The sequence below is a fragment of the Somniosus microcephalus genome, chromosome 16 (assembly GCF_052327205.1).
Source record: "Somniosus microcephalus isolate GS21.2 chromosome 16, FLI_Smic_1.0, whole genome shotgun sequence".
In the NCBI taxonomy this organism is placed as follows: Eukaryota; Metazoa; Chordata; class Chondrichthyes; order Squaliformes; family Somniosidae; genus Somniosus; species Somniosus microcephalus.
The window spans coordinates 101,721,817-101,743,427 of NC_141002.1; the positions used below are offsets into that span (position 1 = coordinate 101,721,817).

Genomic DNA, 21,611 nt, shown 5'->3' on the forward strand with positions numbered 1-21,611 from the left:
CCAATAGGTCTTCCAGGGCAGCGAGAAGCCCAGTTTCCTTAAAGGTGCCAATTCTGGTCAAAATGATGAATACTTGGGAGTTCTATTAGTGTGCAGAGCCTGGATGCGGCAAGCCAGTTTTAATGTTAAGACCAGAGGGTTTCTTGTCACCCTGTTGTTTAGCTCAACAGAAAGCTTTGTACACTAGCATGGATGGTCCAATCATAAAACATGACTCAAGTTATATTGCAGAATTTCACCTCTTTCCCTCTGCCAAGAGACAGTCAACAAAACAGTGATGATCTGCAATAAGTTTCCAGAAACTTACCATATTCTGCTTTTTCTGCAACTCTTCTAAGTACCCAAGAATATCTTCATCTGCCACATCAAAAGCTGTCTGGCCCTGTGGACAAAATTCATGCGTCTCAGAAGAGGTCTACAGGAAAAGAAAAATTCTCCGCCAACTGAATGTGCCAAATAGAAAATAAGTGTTATTGTTAATAAGACACAAACTAAGCAAGACAGACAGTTTCAGAAGCCATTGCAACATATCTCACACTCTTCACAAAACCACTTTCTTGGCAACTGAGGGGGCCAATGGTGAGGCAGGTACAGGTGATAAGCAAAACATTTATACCCACCAAACACCCGCAAAAAAAAGATTGGTTTTCATGAACGAAAACACAAAACCAACAATACTGCCCCTAATTTTTTTTTTGGGTGCGCGGTCCTTTTAACAGGCTGCGCAGCCCACTCAAAGAAATTTCACATTTGAAAAGCCGGTCCTGGGCTGCGCAGGACCGGCAGACAGCAGCACGGCCGCGCAGCTTAGCAGGAACTTTGAAAGCCAACTCATGGAAATCTGCCGACGACCGCTGGCCTCACCAAGAAAACATGCTCCCAAAGATCACTGACGGGGTGACTCAGAGTTTTGCCTCCTTTATTACCATATAAGCTGCAGTTGAAATCATCACTTCGTTGCAATCAGGTCAAAGTACACCAAGGGTACATTTGTACTCCCACACACCTCTTTACCCTTGTACTTCCAAACCCTTTCTTAGATCCTCATTGTGAAGCAGGTTTCCATCCCCAGTTATGTTCAGACATGGTGGCGTTGCATGACTGTGCAAAAAGAAATATGGAACCCCAATTGTCCAATCCCATGTCTGCACTATAAGAAGCCCATCAGGCTCTATTTACACTCCAACTTCAGCGTCCCAGCAATCGGTACATGCAACACCCAACGTCAGAGTATAAATGCCAAGACTGAGACTAGGTGAAATGGAATGTTGTTCTTGCTTTCAGCCTTTTGTGCTCCAGAATTTATAAACGGCATATCAAGGAAATGGACCTGGAGGATCACAATCAACAAAATAATGTCTGGTGCGGCTCAGCAAGCCAAGCTTCAGAATAGGGTAAAAAAAAGGTTTATAATGCTGGTCCGTGTAACTAAAATATTAAACAATGATAAATGAGAACATTACCAACGGAGTTTGCATACTGGTATTAACATACTGTAAAGCTCGTGCGTGCGGTTACATGGTTTCCTTATGGACTGCCCCATCCTAGACAGGAACCGGTCTAGTTTGCCACGCACAACTTCACAATGTTGACACCAAATTTATGGGGTGAGCAGCTGAGCCAGGTATTAAATCTGGTATGTGCCGAGCTACCTCATTCAGCCAGGGGTGCGGTAGGCGCGCAACAATGGCCCTTCATGGCCCTGAGCTAAGCAAGGGGGGGAAAAAAAGGTCTTCAAGTGCTGACTACTATGCAACAAGCCGTACTGGAAATGTCCACGTGCAGATGTCTGGTGAGGACCTGCTCAGCTCTACTTCTGATCACTACTCTTTCTCTCCCCCGCACCTCACCCACCCCCAATATCTTGCCAACATTCACTGCCAAGGCTCACAGTTGATTAATGGCCAATTGTGTGCTACCAGAGGCTTAACAGCACCTGTGGAATCTCGCTATAGCAAGGAGTCAATGTCTTCAGGAAAAGGAGGATGGGGGGGTGGACTGGACGTCAACATTATGCATTAATCAATGCCTTACGATAGTGCTTTGTTTGTTAATCACGAGATTAGCGCATGTTCTAATACAGGAAATAACTAAATATTGACATACACCAAGGCCCAAGCTATATATATTCCAATGATCAATTAATACTCCCTCGCGGCTATTTAAATGCAGAATTTAAAAGCTTGGAAGCCAAGTTATCAGGTAAGATTCTGGACAGCATGGCATAATAGCTTGCCCATCCTCTGAGGTGGTGGTGGGCTGACCTCTTGACATGATTGTTTTTATAACTGAGTGGCTTGCTGGGCCACTTCAGAGAGTATTGAGAGTCCACCACATATCATGGGACTGGCAACGCGCATCAGCCAGACTGGGTAAGGGTGGGCAGGCTCCCTTCCCCGGCAACTGGTGCGCCGTCAAGCAAATTATTCTAATCTTAAATCTGCCTTTGCAAAACTTGTATCATTTAACCATCTGCTTCTCATTTATTCTTGTGACTTCAAAAAAGTAACTGGTAACAAACCACTTTGTTGATCATCTCCATATCACAGAAGCCTTCTACCAGGATTCGGCAGGTTTCCTCTTTACCCCAGTGTGCTGCAGCGTGAAGTGGGGTCCAGCCATCGTAATCTTTGATATTCACATCATAACCTGCCTGGATTAGAAGCCTGCGGATAAAAAAAAAAATTTACCTTTTGAAAAACTTCAACTTAAAAAAACCAACACCCCCATAAATGTCACATCTCAGTAACTTACAGAAGATTTGTTGGAACTTGAATGTACATTTAAAAATAAATTAAATTGAGCCAGATGCATATTAACCCAGGCACAAGGCTTTGTCTCAACCGTACTATTTTAATCGCCCCTGTCATAGCTGATACCCTTCAAGACAACATCTTGTATTTATATAGCGCCTTTAACGTAGTAAAGCGTCCAAGGCACTTCACAGGAGTATTAAAAGTAAAATATTTGACACCGAGCCACATAAGGAGAAATTATGACAGGTGACCAAAAGCTTGATCAAAGATGTAGGTTTTAAGGAGCAGCTTAAAAGGAGGAAAGAGAGGTAGCGAGGTGGAGAGGTTTAGGCAGGGAATTCCAGTGCTTAGGGTCTAGGCAACAGGAGGCACGGCCCCCAAAGGTTGAGCAATTATAACCAGGGATGCTCAAGTGGGCAGAATTAGAGGAGCGCAGCTATCTCAGGGGGTTGTGGGCTGGAGGAGGTTACAGATATAGGGAGGGGCGAGGCCATGGAAGGATTTGAAAACAAGGATGAGAATTTTGAAATCGAGGCGTTGCTTAACCGGGAGCCAATGGAGGTCAGCGAGCACAGGGGTGATGGGCGAACGGGACTTGGTGAGTGTTAAGACACGGGCAGCCGAGTTTGGGGTCGCCTCAAGTTTACATAGGGTAGAATGTGGGAGGCCAGCCAGGAGTGCGTTGGAATAGTCAAGTCTAGAGGTAACAAAGGCATGGATGAGGGTTTCAGCAGTGGATGAGCCGAGGCAGGGGCGGAGACGGGCGATGTTATGGAGGTGGAAATAGGCGGTCTTAGTTATGCTGCAGATGTGTGGTCGGAAGCTCATTTCAGGGTCAAATATGACACCAAGGTTGCGAACAGTGTGGTTCAGCCTCAGACAGATGTTAGGGAGAGGGATGGAGTCAGTGGCTAGGGAACGGAGTTTGTGGCGGGGACCGAAAACAATGGTGTGCGTGTGGAAACTGACTGTTTTCGGATCATGTCGCCATGAGGGAACATGCAGGTGAGAAATAGGAGGAGGCCAAGGATAGATCCTTGGGGGACACCAGAGGTAATGATGTAGGAGCAGGAAGAGAAGCCTTTGTAGGTGATTCTCTGGCTACGATTAGATCGATAAGAATGGAACCAGGCGAGTGCAGTCCCACCCAGCTGGACGGCGGTGGAGAGGCGTTGGAGAAGGATGGAGTGGTCAACCGTGTCACAGGCTGCAGACAAGTCAAGGAGGACGAGAAGGGATAGTTTACCTTTGTCAGTCACAAATACAAAGTATGGTGTTTACAAGCTCACTTCAGTCAACTAACACCCAACGGCTGTATTTTACAACTGTCTTCAGTTTACAGATTTTAGCTCAGTGTTTGAGTGCCACGTACTTTCAATTCTCAACATTTTAATTGTCCTGAGCCAGCAATGAGACTTGCTAAAGCAGTCAAACAATGCATAACTAAACTGCATGCTCCTGTTTGTCGTTTGTAAGTCTTATGAAATGTCCGGCCTTAAGCAAGTATGTATGGGGGAATAAAATGAATAAAGCCACAAGCCATTAGTAGGTGGAAGAGTCATTTTAACAGATCAATTTTGATACACTCAAGTTACTCTGGTGCATCCTGCAACAGATAAAAAGGAATCAATTTGCTTATTTCAATCCATTATTTAGTGTAACTAAAAAGTAGAAGTAGTTTTACGTACGTACTTTAAAACCTCTGAGTAGCCTTTAGCTGCAGCTACGTGAAGAGCTGTTCCCCCGGATTTTGGATGTCTGTTGTCATTTATTTGCCCACTATTTAACCACTGCCGGGCATCACGGAGCATTACTCGTTCTTCTTCTTTCCGAGCTGCCTCTATATCCACTCCTAAATAAACAAAACCCGTTCAAAAAGCAAGTTAGCAAAAGCAGATTAGCCACACACCCGCTAACCAACGTTTTGCATGCAGCATCAGTACATTTTCAAAAGTTGGTATAAGTTAAGAGTCGGCGAGGGCGAGCGCAGAAGGAAAGCGGGAGAGCAAGCAAGAGAGCGAGCAAGCGCGAGGGTGCGAGAGAAAGAGCGAGACATATTTTTAAAAAAGGTCTTCAGCACAGTAAACAATTCCAATACAGCAAAGATAAACCACAGGAAAACATATGGACATCTAAAATGTGGATTGCAATATGGTTACAACCTGGCCAGAAATCTAAACATGGCTGCACGACAGAGCAGACTGCATTACTAACTGCAAAATTAAGATTTTATAAATTAAAATTGAATCGTGCTGATAATGATGCTGCTTTCGTAATTTATAAACATGCAATAACTTCCAATATACTGACTGTGTTTAGATTCCCTTAAAGTTCAAGTTCAAGACACAAAGAACAAAGGAGTGAACGAAATTGCATTCACCTGGTGCCATTCACTAGCTCAGGACATCCCAAAGCATTTCAGAGCCAAAGTACTTTTGTGATGTTGGCGAACACGACAGCCAATTTGGACACAAGGTGTCACAAACAATGAGATAAGCGACCAGATAATCTGCTTTAGTTATGTTGGTTGAGGACACAGAACTTCGAATAGCACCTTTATAAGTTGGTAAGTTCTTTTAAATAAAGGTGTGATCTTCACCTAAAATAAGGGCAGAGGGTCTTCTTAAATTATATTAATAAATATAATTAATTACATAGAATGGGAGAGCAGGTGATGTGTTACTGCTGCGAAATGTGGGAGCTGGTGGACACCATTGATGCTCACGGTGATTACATGTGCGATAAGTGTTTGCTGCTAGAGGAACTCCGGCTCCGTGTTGATGAGCTCGAGACCAAGCTTCAGACACTGCGACACATCAGGGAGAGGGAGTGTTACCTGGACTCTGTGTTTCAGGAGGTAGTCACACCAATTAGATTAATTAATTCAGATGTAGTCCGTGGTCAGGGACAGGATGGTGTGACTAGAAGTGAGGCAGGTAAGGGGATCCAGGAGGTAGTGTTGGAGGAGCCGCAGCCCTTGCTCTTGTCCAACAGGTTTGAGGCTCTTACTCCCTATGAGGATGAGAACGGGGACTGCAGGGAGGATGAGCAACCTGGCCACAGCACCGTGGAGCGGGGGGGCCATTCAAGTGGGGGGAGTTAAAAGAAATGTTGTGGTGGTAGGGGATAGTATCGTTAGGGGGATAGATAGGGTTCTTTGCAGCCGAGAGCGAGAGTCCCGAAGGCTGTGTTGCCTGCCCGGTGCCAGGGTTAAGGACATCTCCTCTGGGCTGGAGAGAAACTTGGAGTGGGAGAGGGAGGATCCAGTTGTCGTGGTCCATGTTGGTACCAACGACATAGATAGGAGAAGGAAAGAGGTTCTGCTGAGGGAGTTTGAGCAGCTAGGGGCCAAATTAAAAAGCAGAACCAAAAGGGTAATAATCTCTGGATTACTACCTGAGCCATGAGCAAATTTGGCTAGGGTAAATAAAATTAGAGAGTTAAATGCGTGGCTCAAAGACTGGTGTGGGAGAAATGGGTTTTGCTTCTTGGGACACTGGCATCAGTACTGGGACAGGAGAGAGCTATTCCGTTGGGACGGACTTCACTTGGCCAGTACTGGGACTAGAATCCTGGCGAATCGAGTAACTAGGGCTGTAGAGAGGGCTTTAAACTAATTAGTGGGGGGGAGGTTTTAAAAAAGCGAAAAATAAAAATGACAGTGGAGAAGGCAACAGAGCAAGGTAGAAGTGGGGGAATTAAAAACCAGAGCGTGTCAGGAAGGGACAGAATGTATGATGATAAAGGTAAAGTAGTAAAAGGGGTAAAAACAGGAATAAATTGTCACAAAACATATTTGAAAGTTCTTTATCTGAATGCACGCAGCATTCGTAACAAAATAGACGAGTTGACGGTACAAATAACTACACATGGTTATGATCTGGTGGCCATTGCGGAAACATGGCTGCAAGATGATCATGACTGGGAACTAAACATACAAGGGTATTTGACAATTAGGAAGGACAGACAGGAAGGAAAGGGAGGTGGGGTTGCTATGTTAATCAAGGATGGAATCACTGCAATAGTCAGAAATGATATTGGGTCAAAGGATCAGGATAGTGAAACAGTTTGGGTGGAGATAAGGAAAAATATGGGGAAAAAGTCACTTGTGGCATAGTCTATAGGCCTCCTAACAGTTGCAACTCTGTTGGTCGGAGTATAAATCAAGCAATAGTTGGGGCTTGTAATAAGGGAAGCGCTATAATTATGAGGGATTTTAACTTTCATATTGACTGGACTAATAAAATTGGGCATGGCAGCCTTGAGGAAGAGTTCATAGAGTGTATTAGGGACGGGTTCCTTGAGCAGTATGTAACTGAACCAACCAGGGGGCAGGCAATCTTAGATCTGGTCCTGTGTAATGAGACAGGATTAATAAAAAATGTCCTAGTAAAGGATCCCCTTGGAATGAGTGACCATAATATGGTTGAATTCCAAATTCAGTTTGAGGGTGAGAGTTGGATCTCAAACCAGCATACTGAGCTTAAATAAAGGAGACTATGAAGGTATGAGAGTAGAATTGACTAAAGTGGACTGGGAAAACAGATTAAAGTGTAAGACTGTACAAGAGCAGTGGTCTACATTCAAGGAGATATTTCACATCTTTCAAGATAAATATATTCCACTGAGGAAAAAGGGGAGTAAAAGAAAAGACAGCCATCCGTGGCTTAGTAAAGTAATAAAGGATAGTATCCGACTGAAAACAAGGGCATATAAAGTAGCCAAATCTAGTGGGAGGATAGAAGATTGGGAAGCATTTAAAAGCCAGCAAACAATAACTAAAAGATTAATTAAGAAAGGGAAGATAGATTACGAAAGTAAACTAGCAAAAAATATAAAAACAGATAGCAAGTTTCCACAGCTATATAAAAAGAAAAACAGTGGCTAAAGTGAACGTTGGTCCCTTAGAGGATGAGACCGGGAAACGAGTGGTGGGGAACATGGAGATGGCAAAGACGCTAAACAAATATTTTGTCTCAGTCTTTGCAGTGGAGGACACTAAAAATATCCCAACACTGGACAAACAGGGGGCAATGGAGGGGGTTGGGGGGGGTGGAGGAGCTAAACACGATTAAAATCACTAAGGAGGTGGCACTCGGTAAAATAATGGGACTTAAGGCGGATAAATCCCCCGGACCTGATGGTCTACATCCTAGGGTCGAGAGAATTAGCGGTAGGGATTGTGGATGCATTGGTGATTATTTTCCAAAACTCCCATGACTCAGGAAAGGTCCCGGCAGATTGGAAAACTGCTAATGTAACACCCTTATTTAAAAAGGGAAGTAGACAAAAAGCTGGAAACTATAGACCAGTTAGCCGAACATCAGTGGTTGGCAAAATGTTGGAGTCCATTATTAAGGAAACAGTAACAGAGCATTTGGATAAACATAATTTAATAGGACAGAGTCAGCATGGTTTTATGAAGGGGAAATCATGTTTGACAAATTTGCTCGAATTCTTTGAGGACGTAACATACAGGGTGGATAAAGGGGAGCCAGTGGATGTAGTGTACAGTATTTGGACTTCCAAAAGGCAGTTGACAAGGTGCCACACAAAAGATTACTGATCAAGATAAAAAATCATGGGATTGGGGGTAATATACTGGCATGGGTGGAAGATTGGCTATCTAACAGAAAACAAAGAGTTGGGATAAATGGTTTGTTCTCGGGCTGCCAATCAGTAACGAGTGGTGTTCCGCAGGAGTCAGTGCTGGGACCCCAACTCTTCACAATCTATATTAACGATTTGGAGGAAGGGACCGAGTGCAACATATCCAAGTTTGCCGACGATACAAAGATGGGAGGGAAAGCAGTGAGTGAGGAGGACATAAAAAACCTGCAAAGGGACATAGACAGGCTAAGTGAGTGGGCAGAGATTTGGCAGATGGAATATAATATTGGAAAGCGGCAGAAAAAATCAAAGAGCAAGTTATTATCTAAAAGGAGAGAAACTGCAAAGTGCTACAGTACAAAGGGATCTGGGGGTCCTGGTGCATGAACACAAAAAGTTAGTATGCAGGTGCAGCAGGTGATCAGGAAGGCCAATGGAATCTTGGCTTTTATTGCAAGGGGGATGGAGTATAAAAATAGGCAAGTCTTGCTGCAGTTATACAGGGTATTGGTGAGGCCACACCTGGAATACTGCGTACAGTTTTGGTTTCCATATTTAAGAAAAGATATACTTGCTCTCGAGGCGGTTCAGAGAAGGTTCACTCGGTTGATTCCGGAGATGAGGGAGTTGACCTATGAGGAAAGGTTGAGTAGGTTGGGCCTCTACTCATTGGAGTTCAGAAGAATGAGAGGCGATCTTAGCGAAACATATAAGATTGTGAGGGGGCTTGATCGGGTGGATGCGGTGAGGATGTTTCCACTGATGGGTGAGACTAGAACCAGGGGGCATAATCTTAGAATAAGGGGCTGCCCTTTCAAAACTGAGACGAGGAGAAACTTCTTCACTCAGAGGGTAGTAAATCTATGGAATTTGCTACCCCAGAGAGCTGTGGAAGCTGCAACATTAAATAAATTTAAAACGGATAGACAGTTTCCTAGCAGACAAGGGAATTGGGGGTTACGGGGAGAGGGCAGGGAAGTGGACGTGAGTCTAGATTCGGATCAGCCATGATCCTATTGAATGGCGGAGCAGGCCCGAGGGGCCGTATGGCCTACTCCTGCTTCTTATGTTCTTATGTTATGTTCTTATGACATCTTTTATGCCAGTCATGTCCTCTCCACCACCAAGACAGCCTACTTCCACCTCCATAATAATCGCCAGTCTCTGCCCTTGCCTCAGTCCTTCTGCTGCTGAAACCCTCATCCAAGCTTTTGTTACCTTCAGACTCTATTCCAATGTTTTCTTGGCCGGCCTCCCATCTTCCACCCTCCATAAACTTCAGATCATCCAAAGCTCTGCTGCCCGTATCCCAACTCTCGCCAAGTCCCGTTCACGCTAGTGCTCACCGACCTACATTGGCTCCCAGTCCACTAACGTCTCAAATTTACACTTCTGATCCTAAGTGTTCAAATCCCCAGCTCTGACCAAGCTTTTGGTCACCAGTCCGAACGTCTCCTCCTTTAGCTCGGTGCCAATTTTTGGACAATTACCCTCTGAAGCGCCTTGGGACGTTTTACAAAGTTGAAGTCGCTATATAAATGCAAGCTGCTGTTGTCGCAGTTACGGATTTCCGTTCAGCACATCAGAAAGGCGGCCCCTCCAACAATTCAGCACTCCCTTAGTACTGCTCTGTGGTCAGCCGGGTTTTTTGCTCCAGTCCTGGAGTGGGGCTTGACCCAACAACCTGCTAACTCAAAGGCGAGAGTGCGACCACAGAGCCAAGGCTGACACCTAAACCACCACAAAAGCTGGTCAGAACACAAATATTTCAAGCCACCTACGCTTCTTGAATTACTGACACAAAAATACACTGTAAATATGAAATGAAAGTCCTTCAAGTACACATCAGGTCTGTCAACAGCTGAAAAAAGGTACAGGGTTAGCATATCTGGTGCAAAGCCATCATCAGAACAGGCCAAGGAGCCTACACCCAAACGATTTACCTGGCCTGATCTTTTCAGATGCAGAAAAAATTATCATACTGTTATTCAAAATTATATGTGAGCAAAAGAAATGGCACCTCGAGTTAGTTCCTAAAACAAGGCTGTGATGCAGTTTAAATCCAGAGTAGAATTTTAGAAACTTGGGGCACAGGAGGCCGCCAATCGGCCCATCGTGCCTGTGCCGGCCGAGAAAGAGCTAGCCAACCTAATCCCTGGTCCATAGCCTTGGATATGCACTTGAAGTGCTGTAACCTACAAGTACTTTTTAAATGCGATGAGGGTTTCTGCCTCTACCACCCTTTCAGGCAGCGAGTTCCAGACCCCCACCACCCTCTGGGTGAAAAAAGTTCTCCTCAACTCCCCTCTAATCCTTCCACTAATTATTTTAAATATATGCCCCCGGGTTATTGAATTCTCTATTTAGGGAGTGTGCACTTCATATCTAACCAGAGCCAATAGCAGTCCAATGAACAAGGGCTCTGGCAACCTATACAATCGGGGAAGAAAGCTCATCTGATGGAAGAAACACTTCACTTTCCCTTACTATATTGAAGCCCAGCCACTGGCTGTGTTACACTTATTTCTGACAGCATTACAAAAGCCAATTGTGTTTGAATGGTGAGATTTCAAAAACATGTTTATTTTCAATAATACAACTTGAAACTTTTTTAATGCCATTTCCCCCAAATTTTAATGCCATTTTGTCCATTCAAACTAAACAAAGTACAGTAACCATCTCCTCCATGGCAAGGCAAGAGTGAAGATGCCTGCAATATTTGTTGATATCTTTTGATCAAATGTTTGGTTAAAAACCAATAAACTTCTGCTCCTGAAACTCCAATTAAATCGATGCTTAAATACTTGTTAGGCAAGTAATGTCAGGGTTGGGAGGTGAGCAGTACTATGCAGAGTTCCACATAAGTCTGTGCTGGGTTCCTCCAGTTCCTAACCTACATTTGTGATGTAGATGCAGAAATCCACTGCAAACTGGTCAAGTTCGCAAATGTCAAACTCAGGGTGGCTGCCGAGATCCATAAAGCAGTCAGGAACCGACACTAAACCTCTCGTGCAGCACTGAGCGAGTGCTTCACTGTTGGAGGGGTCATCTTTCGGATGAGACGTTAAACCGAGGCCCTGTCTGCCTTCTCATGTGGACGTAAACAATCCGATGGCACTATTTTGAAGATGGGGAGTTCTCCCAATGGTGCTGGCTGATATTTATCAACCAACATCACGAAAAACAGATTACCTGGTCATTATCACATTGCAGTTAATGCGCAAGTTGGCTGCCGCGTTTCCTACATCACAACAGTGACTACACTTTTTTTTTATATAAAAGTACTTCATTGGTTGTAAAGCATTTTTGGGACATGTTGAGGTTGTGAAATGCACTATATAAATGCAAGTCTTTTCTTCTTTCTTATAAGGAGTTAAACAACATCTGCAATTGGGCAAATACATGGCAAATGAAATTCAATACGGATACCAGGAAAAACGGATGGCACAAGTATATGATGGATGGTGTCGAAATAGCTGAAAGATGAAGTAGAAAGGAATCCGGGAACAACAGGTTTGGCACTTAACATGTCAAATCACTGCAGCAGCGAACAGAATATTTAATCATATCGCTCACTCAATTGAATACCAGTTGCAAGATGTCAAGCCAAAACTGCACAGTGCTCCTGTCAGACTACAGCTTCAGTACTGCGTTGAGTTTTGGTCACCGACATGGGGAACATTCAAACCACGGATGCAGTGCACACGAGCCATAACGTTGCACCCCAGCATCGAAGGATTGAGTAATGAGGAAACACGGGAAGAACGGCGGCTCTTTCAAATTGAAAAAGAGAGAGGAATTACACAAACGTTCAACATATTAAATGGCATAGGTTAGATTAATCCGGAGCACGACTTCCAAGGTACGCCAAGACATTAGAACAAGGAAGTATAGACGAATACTGGGAAAAGGCAAGATTAGGGCAGACGTCAGGTAGAATTTCTGCACTTGCAAGGGCCTTCCGAGCAGGGTAATGGAGGCAAAAATCCTAGACTCACCCAAGAGTCTATGTATGAGGTGTTGTGATGGGGGTAAAAGTAGGTCCTTCACTTTGGATGAATAAGATGAGCAAATGGGCTCCCTCATCTAACACTTTTTTTTAAATTTGTTTTTATGGGATGTGGGTGTCGCTGGCAAGGCCAGCATTTATTGCCTATCCCTAGTTGCCCTTGAGAAGCTGGTGATGAGCCGCCTTCTTGAACCGCTGCAGTCCATGTGGTGAAGGTATGCCCATAGTGCTGTTAGGGAGTTCCAGGATTTTTACCCAACGACGATGAAGGATCGGCGATATACTTTTAAGTCATGATGGCGTGTGACAGGTGGTGGTGTTCCCATGCGTCTGCTGCCCTTGTCCTTCTAGGTGGAAGAGGTCGCGGGTTTGGGAGGTGCTGTCAAAGCCGCCTTGGCAAGTTGCTGCAGTGCATCTTGTAGATGGTACACACTGCAGCCACGGTATGCCGGTGGTGGAGGGAGTGAATATTTAAGGTGGTGGATGGGGTGCCGATCAAGCGGGCTGCTTTGTCCTGGATTGTGTGAAGCTTCTTGAGTGTTGTTGGAGCTGCACTCATCCAGGCAAGTGAAGAGTATCCCATCGCACTCCTGACTTGTGCCTTGTAGATGGTGGAAAGGCTTTGGGGAGTCAGGAGGTGAGACACTCGCCGCAGAATACCTAGCCTCTGACCTGCTCTTGTTGCCACTGTATGTGTGTGGCTGGTCCAGTTATCTTTCTGGTTAATGGTGACCCCCAGGATGTTGCTAGTGGGGGATTCGGCAATGGTAATGCCATTGAATGTCATAGGGCGGTGGTTAGACTCTAGCTTGTTGGAGATAGTCATTGCCTGGCACTTCTGTGGTGCGAATGTTACCTGGCACTTATCAGCCCAAGCCTGAACGTCAGCCAGGTTTTGTTGCATGCGGGCATGGCTGGCTTCATTATCTGGAGTTGTGAATGGCGCTGAACACTGCGCAGTCATCAGCGAACACCCCCATTTCTGACCTTATGTTGGAGGGAAGGTCACTGATGAAGCAGCCGAAGATGGTTGGGCCTAGGACACTGTCCTGAGGAACTCCTGCAGCGATGTCCTGGGGCTGTGATGATTGACTTTCAATCACCACAACCATCTTCCTTTGTGCTTGGTATGACTCCAGTCAGTGGAGAGTTTTCCCCCCCGATTCCCATTGACTTCAGTTTTACTCGGGCTCCTTGATGCCACACTCGGTCAAATGCTGCCTTGATGTCGAGGGCAGTTATTCTCACCGCACCTCTGGAATTCAGCTCTTTTGTCCATGTTTGGACCAAGGCTGTAATGAGGTCTGGAGCCAAGTGGTCTTGGCGGAACCCAAACTGGGCATCAGTGAGCAGGTTATTGGTGAGTAAGTGCTGCTTGATAGCACTGTGGATGACACCTTCCATCACTTTGCTGATGATTGAGAGTAGACTGATGGGGCGGTAATTGGCCGGATTGGATTTGTCCTGCTTTTTGTGAACAGGACATACCTGGGCAGTTTTCCATTGTCGAATAGATGCCAGTGTTGTAGCTGTACTGGAACAGCTTGGCAAGAGGCACGGCTAGTTCTGGAGCACAAGTCTTCAGCACGATAGCCTTTGCTGTATCCAGTGCGCTCAGCTGTTTCTTGATATCACGTGGAGTGAATCGAATTGGCTGAAGACTGGCTTCGGTGATGGTGGGGACCTCAGGAGTAAGCCGATATGGATCTTCCACTTGGCACTTCTGGCTGAAGATGGTCGCAAACGCTTCAGCCTCGTATTTTGCACTCACGTGCTGGGCTCCGCCATCATTGAGGATGGGGATATTCATGGAGCCTCCTCCTCCCGTTAGTTGTTTAATGGTCCACCACCATTCATGACTCGATGCGGCAGGACTGCAGAGCATTGATCTGATCCGTTGATTGTGGGATCGCTTAGCCCGGTCTATAGCATGCTGCTTCCGTAATCTTTTAATAACTGCTGCCATTTCCAGAAAGGAGTGTTCAGAAAGGACTATTCCCGATTATCTCTTTGGCATGTGAAAACAAAGTTATAACACATCGGGGGTGGGAGAGGAAGAAGAGAAGGAGGATGAGGCAAGTGGAATATGTGAAAAGTGCAAGAGTTGTTGCACCCAATATCGTAAGTGTACATCAAGAGAAAACACACAAAGAAAAGCAACGTCTTAAACCAGCTTTTAAGACCACTATACAGGCAATGAACTGCTTAATGAACTATCAATATTGTAGTTTGCGAGAAAGTTACAGCCATTCCTGTATTTAAATGAATTTCAATATCACAATCACTTTCAAAAAGTCGTCCGAGCTTTCAAAAAAGATAAACGTTAGCACCAGATTCTTTATGTTCATTATTGCTCAAGTGCTTGGGACTTGGCTGGCACTGGTTAGTTAGCATAATGTCGATTCACCTCTAAAATTTGGATTTAATCTGTCTGCCATCTCAAACTGCCATCTGCACAACCAATTTGGGCACTTTAATTTAGCACAAAACCAGCAGCAATTTGACGCTTCAATCTCAGAAGCCGCACCGATGGCTGGTGCGGTAAATGGGAAAATGTCTGGCCTAATATAAGCTATTGATTCAAGTCATAAATTCTGTACACAAACTGTATTCATCACAGGTGCAGTAACAACACCTCAACAATAAAACTGACATCCATGTCACAGGTGATTCTGAAGGGGTTCAACAGGGTAGACGTGAATTATGTTTCCACTTGTGAAGAGTCCAAAACTAGCGGCCATAAATATAAGACAGTCATTAATAAATCCAAGAAGGAATTTAAGAGAAATTTCGTCACCCAGAGAGTCGTTAGGATGTAGAACTTGTCACCATAGGTTGAGGCGAACAGCATAGATGCATTTATGGGGAAACTAGCTAAGTACATGAGGGAGAAAGGAATAGAAGGATATGTTGATGGGGTGAGATGAGCTAGGGTGGGAGGAGGCTCATGTGGAGCATAAAAGCAGAGACCAGTTGGGTCAAATGGCCTGTTCCTGTGCTGTACATGCGATGTAATGCTATGTAAAAAAAACTTCCCATCGCCATTGTTTGCGTACTGTCGCAACGACTGCAGCAGTTCAAGGCAGAAGCCCACTACCATCTTTTCTCGGTGTCCAGGGATGAGTAATGTGTGTCAGTCCTGCCAATCCCACCCACAACCCAGCAAAAGAAACTCTGCCATAGCCATTTTATGCTTATTTACAGGAAACTTTCGATTTACCGGCACCTAAATAACCGGAAATCTCGGTTAACCGGCAAAATTCGAGGGGAAACATCGCGAGAGAGACCCCGAGGGGAAACATCGCGAGAGAGACCCCGAGGGGAAACATCGCGAGAGAGACCCCGAGGGGAAACATCGCGAGAGAGACCCCGAGGGGAAACATCGCGAGAGAGACCCCGAGGGGAAACATCGCGAGAGAGACCCCGAGGGGAAACATCGCGAGAGAGACCCCGAGGGGAAACATCGCGAGAGAGACCCCGAGGGGAAACATCGCGAGAGAGACCCCGAGGGGAAACATCGCGAGAGAGACCCCGAGGGGAAACATCGCGAGAGAGACCCCGAGGGGAAACATCGCGAGAGAGACCCCGAGGGGAAACATCGCGAGAGAGACCCCGAGGGGAAACATCGCGAGAGAGACCCCGAGGGGAAACATCGCGAGAGAGACCCCGAGGGGAAACATCGCGAGAGAGACCCCGAGGGGAAACATCGCGAGAGAGACCCCGAGGGGAAACATCGCGAGACCCCGAGGGGAAACATCGCGAGAGAGACCCCGAGGGGAAACATCGCGAGAGAGACCCCGAGGGGAAACATCGCGAGAGAGACCCCGAGGGGAAACATCGCGAGAGAGACCCCGAGGGGAAACATCGCGAGAGAGACCCCGAGGGGAAACATCGCGAGAGAGACCCCGAGGGGAAACATCGCGAGAGAGACCCCGAGGGGAAACATCGAGAACGACCGAGGGGAAACATCGAGAGAGAGAAAACATCGAGAGAGAGAAAACATCGAGAGAGAGAAAACATCGAGAGAGACCGAGGGGAAACATCGAGTGAGAGAGAGGAGAAACATCGAGAGAGAGAGAGGGGAGAAACATCGAGAGAGACCAAGATGGAAACATCGAAAGCGACTGAGGGAGCACTTTATTTATTTAATTTTATTAATTAATTAATTAAATTTATTTAAGTATAAGTTGCGAGTTCCTCACGATGCTCTCCCAGGGCGGCCACCCTGTAGCCAGAGATTATTCTAGAAGCCTGGGTAGAAATATCAATGTAATTACTGTAGAAATTACTTTTTTTACATTATTGCGTGTTCATTTTATGTGCTGTCTTTTTTTATGTCTTTTATTTATTTTATGTCTGCTTTATTTATATTTAAAGTATGTATGCGTGTATATGTCGGTATGTGTTTTTTTGTGATGGCGCCGATGAAGATGGCTGCCGTCCTTGCGAGCTCCGTGCGTACCAGACAGCCAAGTGTTCTTGCTGCTTGGTGCTCTCGGCTCGTCAAGAAAAAAAGCATTTCACTGACTAGATTTCACTTCTTGTATTTAGTTACGTGATAAATAAATAAAATTGAAATGAAATGAAAATTCAGGAGTAGGTTTTACTTCATATTGTATTTGCCTTCCTCCATCTGTTGCTGTGCAAGGGTGTGGCTGCAGCTGTTGCTAAGCTAGAGGCGCTTGGAACTTGTGGCCATTGTTCTACACTTGTTGCTAAGCAACAGGGTTTGTTGCTTAGCAACAGGGTTTGTTGCTTTATACGGAGCTGTCAGCTCTCCCCATCTTTTACTATAGCGTTCGGTTATCCGGAATTTTTGATGAACCGGCACTACGTTGGTCCCGTCCGTGCCGGATAAAAAAAAGTTTCCTGTAATATGTATTTAAACACTTTGGCCAGCTTTCCCTTTTTTTTTTAAATATAAAAGGGTGTAATACACAATTCCAGCACACAAATTCCCTTTCACAGAAATAAATCTCATGATTGGAGAATGCAAAACCTAGAGTAACCTGCAGAAGCAGATAAGGAGTCAAAGGTTGAAACCGAATTGGAAAATCTGGGCGTTTGGTCTTCTCATTTACTGGAGACACAGATAGTACTCACCTTATTTACAATACAATTTCATTAAAAAAATTAGGTAAATCCTTAAGAATCTCATCATGATAATAAAACTGTAGCCTAGACAATAGAATTATAAATGCAATCCCATTTAAGGGGTGGGGGACATCCCAGTTCCCATTTCAACTTGAGGGGGAACAATTGTACACTACTGTAAATCTTCCCCAACCATGCACTAGAGGTAGTCATGTAGAGCCTTGCACACAAAACTAGTCGGCATCAGCTGCAAGATGGGGTGCAGCAAAGGCCTGGGGCCAATTTTCCCTCAATGAGAGAAATACCTGACCTCCAATATCTTCCTGCAGTTATGTGGTCAAGATCAGGAACTTGGTGGGGCAAAGTCAACGGCTTGAGTGATAAAACACAAAACAAGCCGAACTACTGAGAGCAGCACAACTTTTATAAACCAAGACAGTGGAGACAGAAAGTACAAGGTCTTCTGAGGAACTCCCTGACATGTGTTCACCACAGATGAAACAGCACTTTGGAAACATCAGGTACAGGAAGATAGTAACCATGAACATTCAGAACACCAATGCAGCCCAAAACCTAGATCCAGACAGTAAGAGAAAAACCTCCAAGGCCAGCAACTAATGTTGACGTATCACCTCTATCTGTTCTTGCTCCATGCTTAAGGCAGTCATTCTCAAACAGTATCAGCCTTGGCTCAGTGGGTAGCACTCTCTGAGTCATAAAGTTGTGAATTCATGGCCCACGCCAGAGCCATAATCTAGGCTGACACAAGACTGCAGTACTGATGGAGTGCTGCAGTGTCGGAGGCACCGGCTTGCGGATGAGATATTAAACTAAGACCATCTGCCTTCGGTGGTGGCCGTTAAGAATCCCATGGCACTATTCGAAAAGAAAGACAGACTTGCATTTCTATAGCGTCTTTCACGACCACCGGACATCTCAAAGCGCTTTATAGCCAACGAAGTACTTTTTGAAGTGGAGTCACTGTTGTAATGTGGGAAACGCAGCAGACAATTTGCGCACAGCAAGCTCCCACAAACAGCAATGTGATAATGACCAGATAATGTTTTTTTGTTATGTTGATTGAGGGATAAATATTGGCCAGGACACCGGGAATAACTCCCCTGCCATGGGATCTTTTACGTCCACCCGAGAGAGCAGAGGGGGCCTCGGTTTAACGTCTCATCTGAAAGACAGCACCTCCGACAGGACTCGACTTGAACCCAGAACCTTCTGACTCAGAGGCGAGTGTGCTGCCCACTGAGCCACAGCTGACAAGAACAGAGGAATTCTCCGAGTGTACTAGCCAACTTTTCGGTCAATCAACATCAATAAAATAAAAATAATTATCTCGTCATTTATCTCATTGCTGTTCGTGAGACCTGACTGTGTGCATATTGGCTGCCACATTTCCCTGAATTACAACAGTGACGACACTTCAGAAGTACTTCATTCGCTGTAAAGTGCTCTGGGATGTTGAAGTTTGAAAAGCGCTATATAAATCTTTTTTTTTCCTAATGGTGCACTTCACAAGGAGAGGACCGATCTGACCAGCACGAACTGCAAAGGTGACATGGTCCTCAACTAAAAGACTGTAGATTTAAGAAGCATAAACCGAGTGCCCTTACCATGGTCGCAGCTCAGATCAGTGACCTTAAAACAGATCAGGGCGCGACCTTGGGACTATCCGGGTCTTTCTACTGCACAATGCATTTACCGATTGAGCTAAAAGATTGATGGGACGTTTCTTTTTGAAACTAAAATCTAAGTTGCAGGAACTAGGTCTCATTTCAAACATCAAAATACCATTTATTTGACAAATATAAAAGAACTTTTAAACTCATACATTTTCATTAAGTGTACAGTAGGGGTGGTGGCCATTCGACCACTGTGCCTGTGCTAGCAAAGATGCAACTGTCTCGGCTTTAATTACTCCCTGTGCCAAAGCATCCATGCTCCAACAACTCTCAAGTGTAAAGAAATTTCTCCGAAACGCTCTCCTCACAAACTTTAAAATGATGATCCTTCATCACAGGTCCCCAGTGAGAGGAAAGATCATCTCCATTTACTATCCAAACACTCCATAATTTTATAAACCTCTATTAAATCTCCATTTAGCCAGTGGAAATAGTCCCAGAGTCTCAATTCTCTGTTGACACTATAGTTTCCCATCCATTCCATCATCCTGGTGAATCTATGCTGTTCACTTTCTGCGGCGTTCATGCCCTTTAACGAATTGGCCAAAACTGCGTCAATGTTCCAGTTAAGCTGCGCGGCCACCAGACGGTCTGGCGGTCTCCCGCAGCCAGCTCACCGGCTTTTAAATGCAAAAACCGTGCATGCTCGGAAATTTGAATGAGCCGTACAGCCCGTTAAAGGGGCAGCGCACCCAAATAAAATTAGAGGAAACATTGAACTGCACACAGTACTCGGCCTGTTGTCAAAATATCGGCTTGTATCAGCAATTACTTCATTGCTCTTTTACTCTATGCCCCTATTTCTAAAACTTAAAATGCTATTTTCCTTTCATGGCGTTACCGACTTGCATTCACACATTCAACAACTTGCATTTACATAGCACCTTTAACATAGTAAAATGTTCCAAGGCACTTCAATTCAAGGAATTAAGTCATCGAATCTCCAAGTCTTTCTGTTCATCCACACCTTTCAACTTCTTTCCCCTCCTACTTCCTTCTGCCACCTCCTCAAAAATGCATTACCAGTTACACAGATATTAAATCATAAATTTTGGACGGTTTCATCTCCTTAAAATTCCCTGAAGTGAAAAATGTGTTTTGAATATTTCTGTAGTCAAACAGCTTTTGGGGAAAAAAAAATTCTGTGAAAGACAAATGCTCAATATAAAATACTTTCTCCCTTAAAAGGAGTCATGTTCTATTAATACCAGAACTGTATGTGGCATAATATTTGTTGTACAGAAACTATAAGGATTACTATGAATGATGCTATATTACACCATTATTGTTTGGATTAACAGAGACCTTTCCGAGAGCTGGAAGAATTGCCTGCAGAGGGCGATGTTGTATGCTGCTGGGCTTTTACAACTTCACTGCTGTAGGTGCAAGTTACTGGCGCCAGTGCTCAAATAACACAGGGCTTGAACAAAAGAAAAGCATGTTTCCTTACAGTGGATTTTCTTTTATAGCAAAAGTAAAAATGAGGTTCAGAGTAATAAAAGTTTTATTAATGTCAACCTATGACAAATTTAAATCCAAATCCAATGTAAAATGGGCACGTCACATGCTACCTTCTGTTGGAAATGTCTCAAAAAGAATGGCGACTGTCTGTGTGGAGTTTGCACATTCTCCCCGTGTTTGCGTGGGTTTACTCCGGGTGCTCCGGTTTCCTCCCACAGTCCAAAGATGTGCGGGTTAGGTTGATTGGCTATGATAAATTGACCCTTAGTGTTAGGGGGATTAAATACGTGGGGTTACGGGGATAGGGTGGGATATGTGTTGGTGTAGGGGTTACGGGGATCGGGTAGGATATGTGTCGGTGCAGGCTCGATGGGCCGAAATGGCCTCTATCTGCACTGTGGGGTTTCTGTGATTTTGTGAAGATAGAACTTGCGCCCTTTTCACATCTCTTGAAAATGTTCCAAAGCACTTCAAATACAAAGAATTTCTTTGGAATGCAATGATGTGACAGCCATTTATCACTCACCAACTTCCCACAAACAGCAATGAGATGAATGACCCGTTACAGGAAACTTTCTGGTATCCGGCACGGACGGGACCGACGTGGTGCCGGTTCATCAAAAATTCCGGATAACCAAACGCTATAGCAAAAGATACGGAGAGCTGACAGCTCCGTATAAAGCAACAAACCCTGTTGCCTAGCAACAGGTTCAAAACAATGGCCACAAGTTGCAAGCGCCTCTGTAGCTTAGCAACAGCTGCAGCCACACCCTTGCACAGCAACAAATGGAGCAAGGCAAGTAATAAAAGTTACCTAAACCTACTCCTGAATTTTGCCGGTTAACCGACATTTCCGGTTATTTAGGGGCCGGTTAATCGAAAGTTTCCTGTAATTCGTTTGATGAGGTTTGTTAGTTTGCCAGCCGTGGCTCAGTGGGCAGCACTCTCTCCTCTGAGTCAGAAGGTTGTGGGTTCAAATCCACACTC

General features: G+C 44.9%; 1 protein-coding gene across 23 annotated transcripts in view; it reads right to left on the reverse strand.

The window, feature by feature from the left end:
* The window catches only part of ppp1r12a (protein phosphatase 1, regulatory subunit 12A), a 189,276-nt gene that overhangs the window by 80,308 nt on the left and 87,357 nt on the right, over positions 1-21,611 (reverse strand). For all 23 annotated transcript variants that reach the window (XM_086009567.1, XM_086009575.1, XM_086009565.1 and 20 more), the window contains exons 4-6: positions 4,449-4,608; positions 2,522-2,666; positions 308-382 (exon numbers count right to left, since the gene is read on the reverse strand). In XM_086009567.1, the coding sequence (XP_085865693.1) occupies positions 308-382; positions 2,522-2,666; positions 4,449-4,608 (380 nt within the window). The remainder of the gene's footprint in view (positions 1-307; positions 383-2,521; positions 2,667-4,448; positions 4,609-21,611) is intronic.